This window comes from Triticum dicoccoides, chromosome 3B (assembly GCF_002162155.2).
Source record: "Triticum dicoccoides isolate Atlit2015 ecotype Zavitan chromosome 3B, WEW_v2.0, whole genome shotgun sequence".
NCBI lineage: Eukaryota > Viridiplantae > Streptophyta > Magnoliopsida > Poales > Poaceae > Triticum > Triticum dicoccoides.
Window position 1 is genome coordinate 128,161,727 of NC_041385.1, and position 9,363 is coordinate 128,171,089.

At 47.4% G+C, this 9,363-nt stretch overlaps 2 protein-coding genes and 1 long non-coding RNA gene across 5 annotated transcripts; 1 reads left to right on the forward strand and 2 right to left on the reverse strand.

Annotated features, from left to right (window-relative positions):
• Positions 1–639: 639 nt before the first annotated feature.
• LOC119275135 lies at positions 640–1,632 on the reverse strand. The gene has a single exon (XM_037555928.1). It carries the CDS (start codon positions 1,508–1,510, stop codon positions 974–976), a length of 537 nt encoding a protein of 178 aa, XP_037411825.1. The 5' UTR covers positions 1,511–1,632; the 3' UTR covers positions 640–973.
• A 292-nt stretch (positions 1,633–1,924) lies between these two features.
• Positions 1,925–5,500, reverse strand: LOC119275134. Its single transcript, XM_037555927.1, has 3 exons — positions 5,207–5,500; positions 4,075–4,136; positions 1,925–3,234 (listed from the first exon to the last, which is right to left on the reverse strand). Exons 2-3 carry the CDS (start codon positions 4,092–4,094, stop codon positions 2,166–2,168), a joined length of 1,089 nt encoding a protein of 362 aa, XP_037411824.1. The 5' UTR covers positions 4,095–4,136; positions 5,207–5,500; the 3' UTR covers positions 1,925–2,165.
• A 1,120-nt stretch (positions 5,501–6,620) lies between these two features.
• On the forward strand, positions 6,621–8,420 carry LOC119280966. Of its 3 annotated transcripts, none has more exons than XR_005138233.1 (5): positions 6,621–6,807; positions 6,876–7,066; positions 7,228–7,304; positions 7,686–7,797; positions 8,163–8,420. It is a non-coding gene; the product is annotated as an uncharacterized LOC119280966 (long non-coding RNA). The 3 variants fall into 3 exon arrangements; XR_005138234.1 differs by having other exon boundaries at positions 8,173–8,420; XR_005138232.1 differs by having other exon boundaries at positions 7,686–8,420.
• The last annotated feature ends 943 nt before the right edge of the window (positions 8,421–9,363 follow it).

Here is a 9,363-nt window from a genome sequence, read left to right on the forward strand (position 1 = left end):
TCTTTGGGGAGGGGAAAAACTTTTGCTTGATTTCTTTCTACCGAAAAAACTAAGCCTAGATGGCTCTGATATCATTGATAGGTTCTCTGTATCGGGGTAGGCTAGAGATTCCGATAGTCCTACCTTCGCCTTGGCTCGACGAGCTCAAGCTGGTGGCCATGGTAGAGTTGTGGTGGTGATGGCAGAGAGTGGACGAGGTGGTGCCGGTGAAGCTTCCCGTCGGCCTAGCGCAACCCTAGATCGGATTGGGGTGTTGGTGGTGTTGTGGTGCACGGTCAACCTCGTTATGCATGCCCCGGCACCCCACCTCTTTATATTGCGCTCGCGACAGGGGCCAATCAACCAAGGTTTGGTTAGGCGCCCCCGATCAGGGCGCGATGCAAGGGGCCCGTTCGACCCGTTGGGCTCGAACGGGAGAGAGATCAACCTAACAGAATCTTGTTGCGGGAAATTAGTGAAGAGAATATTTTGCAACAGATGTCTTGTTACAGAAAATTAGAGAACAAGATAATTTTTGTAACATGACTCTTGTTGCAGAAAGTTAGAGAAGGAGATTTTTGTAACATTTTTGTATTTTTAGGTTGAATTACAGTTTTCCTACTTGCTCGATGTCAGCATGTTGCGGGCCCGTATGAAGAATGCAACGAAAAATCAGCAGTTCGAAGACGTGGTCGAATAGATACAGTCGTCGGTCAAACTTTATTACAGGAAAAGATTGGCCGAGTATGACGGTCAGATTGGCCGAGGTGACCAAGTGTAACTGACATGCGGGCCAGCTGGTTAGCGGCCCACACGTCAGTGATTCCAGCAAATCCCAGCACGGCGTCGAGTGTCGACTGACAGCCACAGCCACACAGCAGCTTCCCGAAAATAATAAGCTTTTAAAAATAAAGTTTACATAATTAAGAAAAAACGAAGCAATGGCTATACTACTTCTTCCATCCACCCATGGCAAAGTTGACTGGAGCTCGCCTCAGACCCTCTGCTCCGGGGACACCTGGTGGAGCTCCGCCTCCCGCCGCTGCCCGGCGACCTCGCGGGCGCCTTCGCGGATGAAGAAGAAGTAGAAGGCGACGCCGATGCCGGCGGCGAGGACCACCCAGACGGCGATCTGGAGCCCCCGCTCGGGCATCGAGTCGGCGACGCGCGCCGCGATGACGTTGGCGAACGCCACGGAGACGACCCACACGGCGAGCCTGACCCGCTGGCGCTCGGGCGCCGCCGCCGGGTCGTCGCGGCGCAGGAGGCTCAGCTTCCCGAGGCAGCAGTAGAGCACGGCGAGGAGGTAGTAGGTGACGATGACGAAGGCGAGGCTCCGCGGCCGGTGCCGCGACTGGTACACGCCCCACGCGAAGCTGGCGGCGAGGACCAGGAACACGACCGCCCACAGCGCCCAGCGCGCCCACCCGCCGCGCTGCGGCGCCGGGCCGCCGCCCAGCTGCGCCGTCTGCGGCACTGGCCGCGGCGGCGGGTCCCGCGCCACCGGGTAGGACGTCGCGGTCGTCTCCATGCGCAGGCGCCGGCGTTGGGCGCGGGACGAGGCTGTCGCGAGATCGAGCTGGTGCTGCTGCTGCTCTGCCTGAGAAAGTGGGGAATGGGTACACACGTGTTGACGCGTTGGGTTTGATCCCGACACGAGATAAGATGAGATGCGGTTGGCTTATATTGGACAGAGTGGCTGCACCTGCTCGGAAAACGCGGAGAAGAAGCGGGGATAACCGGCAACCGCGTTCGATGGACACGCCTACACTTCCGACTTCTGAATTCCTGACCGAGTGGAAGTTAGTTCCAAATTCGCAAGAAATCAAATTACTCCTGGGAGAGTACAGACTTTTTTCGCGGAAATGCACTGCTAATGTCACTGCCACACAGATATGCGACCAAATATTCTGGACATGTGTCACTGGCACCTGGGACAAGGAGGGAGAATGGCAAACCCAGAACCTGTAATACTACAACTTTGTCCAAAAACACAAGCCAGTTGCATATTATATATATACAACAAACACACGCAACGACCGGCTGGTTCAACTCAAACTTCAGCCACATCGTTTTTGCCACAAAAGTACCAGGAATACGTCCAATAATTGTATACTAGTCAGGGAGTTCAGAGTACCGGTTCTAGGATATAGGTACACGCCAGTTTCAGCTTCGCACACGTTTAATCACTTCAGAGAAGGTATTAACCATAGGAATGGTTCTGCTCGTGGCTGGCGCCCGTAGAAGTCTTGCTGGCTGTGGGAAGGGGCAGGACTTTCAAGGGCTTCTACGAGCTCCTTGGTCCCGTGCTCGAGGTTGAACGCGCACATGTTGTTGTAGCCGTCGATGAAGTAGACGCAGTTTGCCTTCAGGTACGAATGGTCCTTGGCCGGAAAACAGAACGAGCTGTAATGGCTGACGAACAGCCCGAATTCCCCAATGTCGCTGGTCCGCTCGAAGGAAGAGGTCTCCCTGTCGAGGACCCACAGCGCAAACTTGTTCTGCGATTGGCGCTTGACCCTTATGAGATCGCCGGACGGGGTCTCCACCAGGCAATTGAACTTCTGGTGTTGGTAGTGGAAGAGGTTGTGCATATGCGGTTCCACCTGGGGGAAGTCATCATCTGGCCATGAACGGGGAGGCTCTGCCCACACCTCAACCGTACCATATACATCAATGGTGTAAAGTTGCCTTCTGTGCTTGAAGACATCCACCAAAATGTGTTTTGAATCGACAAACGACCAGCTTTTGCTTCCTTTGCGTGTCACTTGGTATCCTTTCTGGTCGCGATGGATGACAGCAACAGTGAAGTTGCTCTCACTCATGTCAAGCAACATGGCCTTGGACAGGTGCCTCCTTCCGATTGAGGGGAGTTGGAACGATGTGCTGCTGATGGGATTAACCAGCTGGATGGTTCCCTGCGGCGGGCTAAAGAAGATAAGCCAACCATGGGATGAACCAACCGGAGTCCACATGGATCCAAAGATCGTGGCAACGCTCGGGATATGGATGGTTTGAGTCTTTTTTTCAGGTAAGCTAAAAAATTTAGCACCATCAAGCGGCTTTGTGGGGAGCATCAGCCATGGGTCCACCCTTGGATGGTTGGATACTTCCTTGCAGATATGGTTCCATGAGGTGCATACAGCACGGAATCTGATGTAGTCAGGAATGCCAAGCTTCTTTATAATTAGACCAACTATATCAGTCTGAATATTAGCCCAATCTTTCATCCCAACAGAATTAACTTCTTTAAGCCTGAAATAAAAACTTGTGCATATCAGTGTACTTCATGAATCATGACACAAATGCTAATAAAGACACCAAATTCTTGCTGCATCTTTGTGGAAGCATTCAAATAGTTTCACAACGAAGGCATTCAAGCCATGTCCAAGTCAAATAACAGTTTCTGATATGTACAGATAGCATCAGTACATACATCCATTTAAGCTCATTTAATTTTGGGTTTTGATAAATGGAAAGGGGAGTAAATAAGACAACCAAGTTCAATAAGGAAACCTTAATGTAACAAGTTAGACGATACCATACAGGTTAGTTTTATGAAAACAACTATCCACCTATTCAGAAAAACTGTTCACCAGAGAGTAGCTAACATGAAATAGCAGTGACGGGAAGCAGATCAATCAGAGAATGTTGGTAAGGATCGAATGCTGCTTGATAAGATAATATTGCAGTTCAGTTCAATATGCTGATTAAAATACCAGCTGATGGATAAACATGGTCAAGTCAGAATCTGTGAATAGAAGCACAGAAGAAAACAATAGTACTCCCTCCATCCCAAAATAAGTGTCGTGGTTCTAGTTCAAATTTGAACTAAACCGCGACACTTATTTTTGGACGGAGGGAGTATGTACTATGTACACTGCTTTAAGACCTTCATTCTGATCAAGCAGATTAAACACCACTAAGCTCAAGATCGGGTCTAAACTTGAATACCCCATAACTACGTTGAGTGACTGTAGAACTCCATATGTGATTGAACAGTTTCTTAGAGTTTCATATGTGATTTAACAGAATGGCGAATGCACAAACCGATAGTTCAGAAAATTCTGGTAAGTGATAATAGATTAATAGTACCTTGTTTCCTTCGTGGACATGCTACTACAATAACTTCAGCTGATGTAGAGATCCAAACTCAACTGCAGTGACATCACAACATCATAAACTGAATTAAATGGGCGGAAGAAGAAGCAACATATCCTGGTGCACTGTGGCACAAGTAAAGACATAAGATACAAAATAAATAGACAGGAGGGAGTCAGGAAGGAGTGCCTTTTGAATTTTGTATCACGGAAACTCTAATGTAGGAAAACTTTCACTCTACATATAAACAAATGCTGCTGCACAGCAGCATGTAAACTCAGATCACCAACCACAGATGACCTACATGTACTACATTTCCTGGAAATCATAATTGAAACAAATGCATATGTACATATACGCAAGTACGACCGCCGCATTAACAGCAGCATTAAATATCAGCAACCTCAGTTACCAGATCTCCAGTATTTTTAAGCAAGAGTTTCAGTGTTTAGTTCAAATTTGTAGCTAAGATGGAAACTATAATAGGAAAATATGGCACACTGCTCCTTTGATGTTTAAACTGTGCGTATCATTGGAACGTCTAAATGAACAGATGTTTATGCACATCCCCTGGACCGTGGACCAACCACAGGATGTGCTATTAAACAACACAAATACATAATCCTTGTTACATACCAAACGAAGCGTTTGGAAGGGCCATGGAATCACACCAACGCTCGATCAATTGATCAAAGATATAAAACTAACAAAGTCACATCTGACTCCTACACCATTTGGTTTTACACGGAGATTCGTGGGGATTTTCTCTTTTCTTTTTCTTGTTTGATTAATCAAATGATGTAGGAGTTATATGTGACTTTGTTAATTCTCATCTAGACGAGCATTAGCAAATCCGATTAAAAAACTATAACCCCCAAACCCTACCAAAACCCCCCAAATCAACGCGTCCCCGCCCCCCACCAACAAAATCGCCGATCAGAACTAGACGGCCTCGGAGCAGTCCTTCGATCGCCAAAAGAACACCACGAAAATCGCCGGTCGGAACTAGAAAACCTAGGATGGATCCTTCAATCGCCAAACCAAACGAAAAATTCCCCAGCGGAACTTGAAATCGATCGATGCAGCACGCCTATAGGAGTTACGAGGGCGTGGAATCTCAGCTCACCACCGTGACAAGCAGGAGCACCAGTCGACGCGACGTCGCCTGGATCTCGCCTCCGTGCCGCCGTCGATGTCGATGTCGGAGAGGAATCGAGGGGCGGCGGCTAGGGTTCGGCCGCGGCCTCGATTCAAGCTGCGGCGGCGCGACTCGGTGCGGGGTCGCGATGATAAGGTGGGGGAAAGCACGTACGCGGCGGTCGCCGGCCGTGACGGCCCCCGCCGGATCAGTGCGGGGCGAAGTGGGGACTGAAGGAGAATTCGAGGGGCGGGGATGGTGGCGGGGGTGGGGAGAGGAGGTTCGGACGGGGTTGTGCGGGTCAAGGAGTCGCCGGCCAGGGACGGATGACCTGGCACATTCTGTAAATGTTTTTTCAGTTTAATAATTTGGAGAGTGCTAGGCGCCGGCCGGTCGGCTAGCAACCGTTAGATTCGATCACGCAAAACCGTCTGATCGTGACTTCGTCTTCTTCATCCTAGCGCACACAGGGGAAATCCCTCCTCGTCTCTGTGGCACGCGTCTTCGCGCTCCCCGTGTGCTGCTTCGGCGAGGGCAGCGGCGGTCAGCGAAAAAAGTCCATTTTAAACCCTAAACTCGTAGAGCTTTGACGAATCAAACCCTCAAGTCTAAATCCCGGTCGTTTCAACCCTGAACTGTATAATCCCGGTCTAAATCAGACCCTGGATCCGTTTGCCAGACAGGGAATGCAAAGAATGGCCGGGATTGGTGGCGGTTTCCTATTTGCCGCCCGTGGGCAGCCAACAGCAGTGGCTACACCCCACAGCGCCCGCGGGTGGGCCGGCCCATTTCGCAGCAGCGCATATTGCTCGTTCACTGTTTTGTTTTTAGTTCGTTTCTGCTGTTGACTTTTTGTTTTATTTTATCTTTTTGTTTTTTTTATGGTTTTTGCATGTTCTTTCTGCCTTTTCATTTCTGGTTCTTTCGTGTTGTTTCTGGCTTTATCTTATTTTCTCTTTTTCTTTTTCTTCCATTAATACATTACAAGGAAATGTTTCATTGTGTATTTTTAATCTCTACTCCCAATGGAGCAGTTAGTAGTCTCGCTTTCAGGTTTTTTTTAGTCCCACCTTCCATCGTTTTATTTGGTACCTCCTCCCACCTCTGACTTAGCCACCACAAACCGAAAAAACCTCATGCTGAGACCCCAACCCGCACCATGCACGTACCAATGAAAAAAGACCTACGATGGTTAACCAACGAAAAAAGACCTATGAACCAGCGACAAAAAACCTAAACCTATCGCCCGAACTTACGAGCGACAGCTCCTGCCCTCGAGCGAGAACCACTCTCACGTCTGCCCTCGTTCGCCGCTGCTCCATCCCTTCTCCGCCACCCCCGCCACCTCCCGTCGCGGGCAGGCGGGAGGAGCCCTGTCCGGCCATGGCAACACTGTCGGCGGCCTCCTCCTCCCCCTCACCTTCTCTCCCTCTCCCAAAGGAGGGAAGGTAATGGAAGGGATCTGATCGGAGCGGTGGATCTGCGCCCTTGCCGTCTCTTCTTTTCTTCACGGATTCCAGGAGGAGATCGAAGTGGGAGGTAGACGAGCAGGAGCGCCGCGTCCGCGACAACGATGAACGACGACCCAGGTAACGCTATCTCCCTGCCCTCGCCCCAACCCATCTTATCCCCGTAGCTTGTACTCACGCGCCCCCAGGTTCTCGTCTCCCATGGCAGGGGCCGGCGAGTGGCAACAGATGCGGGACACCAACTGGTGGCGCAACGGACAGCGGGAGATCGGCTGGTGGCAACGGATGGCAGGAGGCCGCACGACCGTGCGAGGAGCAGGTAGCTGGAGGATGTCGCCGGTGGAAATCTGGCAAGTGGCGGCGACATAGAGGGCTTATGGTTGGATCTTAGTCTTTTTACCTATAGCACTGAATTTCATGTATAGGTTGTGCTGATCCTAAGATTGCCAAAAACTGCTTCGTAAAAATCACCCAGGTCTGCTTTTTATTGTGATTATGCAAATTGCTCGAAACCTGAGTTGTCCTATTTTGTTGATGAAGGAATTGAAATCTGAAGACATGGTGATTTTTACCCAATGGGTTATGCCCTTGAGCACGAAGATCTTTTGAACTTTGAGGTAATCTTTTGTAATGTGAGCCACGATTTTGTTGCTTCTCCAATAGTAGGTGTGGTTTGTCAACCACTATTTTACACACATTTGTCCAGTTCAACTTTTTTACCATTTGCAATGCCCGGTGCGAGTGAACATGTATCATGCTATGTTTTATTCCATTAAATCATGTAGGGAAAATGCATTGTAAGTTTGGATAATTTCATTGTAGCAAAATTGGTTGAGCCCACCCCAAAATATTCATGTTTGCATCAGATACAATTTCCAGTAGATAAAATGATTCGTAAAGAATGGTGGGGCATGGTATTTGGCGTGTACGACAATACTGTTACAGTCACTTTTATTTTTAGAAATGTATGATGATAGGTTTTGATGTTTTATTTCCAGGTTCAGGACCACGCGTGCTTCTCACATTTATTGAGACAGAGAGTATTAATCGACAGCGGTTCAAGTTTCTACAATGAGCTATACATCATCTAAACTCACATGGATATACCAGGTCTGCCTTTCCCTACAATTTAAGCCTTTGTTTTGGCAGGTATCAGTCACCTGGTGCTAAACTTGGTGCTTAATGATCAACTAGAACAAAGTTTCATAGCCTTCCAGATTTGTCAAATCTACAATAACAGGATAATTCCTGTTAGACATGTTATTCTACTGGTACATGTTAACGGAATTCTTGTATTTTGGAAGGAGAAAACATTGAGTGGAGCTATTATGCAATTCAAGTGGCATGGTCATCTGAGATTTTGTTTTTTCTTAATCGTGACATGTGTTAATATTGTGCAAATCAGAATATCATTTTTTAGGTTTGCAAATAAAATTAACTTGAATAAAGTATTTTGAACTTAGTGAGCATAACAGTGTTTTGTAGTGTGAGGATAATAAGGTGAAGTGAGGCTGCTGCTCACTGGTGGCTCGCCGGCCATCCGAGAGCCGGAATTGCGGCCCCACGCGAGGGAAAGATCAGCGTTGCTGCAGCCACCGCAGGACACCCACCATGCGCGTACCATACAGGCAGCAGCAGCCTCACTTCACCTTGGATGACATGACGATTATGAAATATTCAGTCATCCCCCTTGGGTCTACCTGTTAGAAACTTGGACCTACTCATGTGTTTGAGGTAATACTCGCGTGCTTTCACTTATATTCTGCCAAATTTGTTCCATCTATAGGACTGTACATGGAGATTATCTATAAGGGTTATGTCCCGTGCAAGGAGATTATCTTATAGGACAGGCATATCAGCCCCCATTCAGACATAGCAGATATTCAACAGAAGAGGTTCCTCCACTGCTACTGGCCAAACTCTAAGCAAAAAGACCTTCCACTTTCCTTGCTAATGGTGAGCAACTCAAAGATGGCTACAAGGTTACACTTAATATTTACTCTCTGAATAACATATTATTTATTTGACCAATACATGTATAAATGCCTTGAGAGAACATGTATATATAGCTGCATATATGTTATATCTGAACGATGGCAGATTTGACCATTAATTACATGTATATACTTGCTAGGAGAGAACGTGTATAGCTTTCAGTTAAGCTTTTCGATCATTAAGCTGTTGCTTTCTCATCTTATTTCTAGGTAGAAACATTATTGGTGTTCTTTAGCTTAATTTTGAAACATGAACACCATCATGTCTTCATCGCCGAAATCTCAGATCTCACTTATTTTATTGATCTGATTCTGAAGCCCACCTCTTTCTTGCGGCGGAGAGGCGCCATACTTAACGCATGTGATGGCAAAGTATCTCAAGTTTGCATGCCAATGATATTTATCGGACTTGAAATACGATGCATCCATTCAAATTTGGGTATCGCTTCTACATGGCATTTGGTGTAACCTGCCAAATATCTCTCAGGCATAACTGATTATTATTTTTAAGTATGGACCCAAATAATTCACCCATGACATGTTCTTGAAATTAATTTATTCTACTGATTATTCAGAACATGAGTGTTAGATTTTGTAGTCCAAAAAGATGATAATGAAGTTGAGAGAAGAGAGTATGCCTACGATCTATGAACATGATGTGTGACAAGAGATGGTATGACTT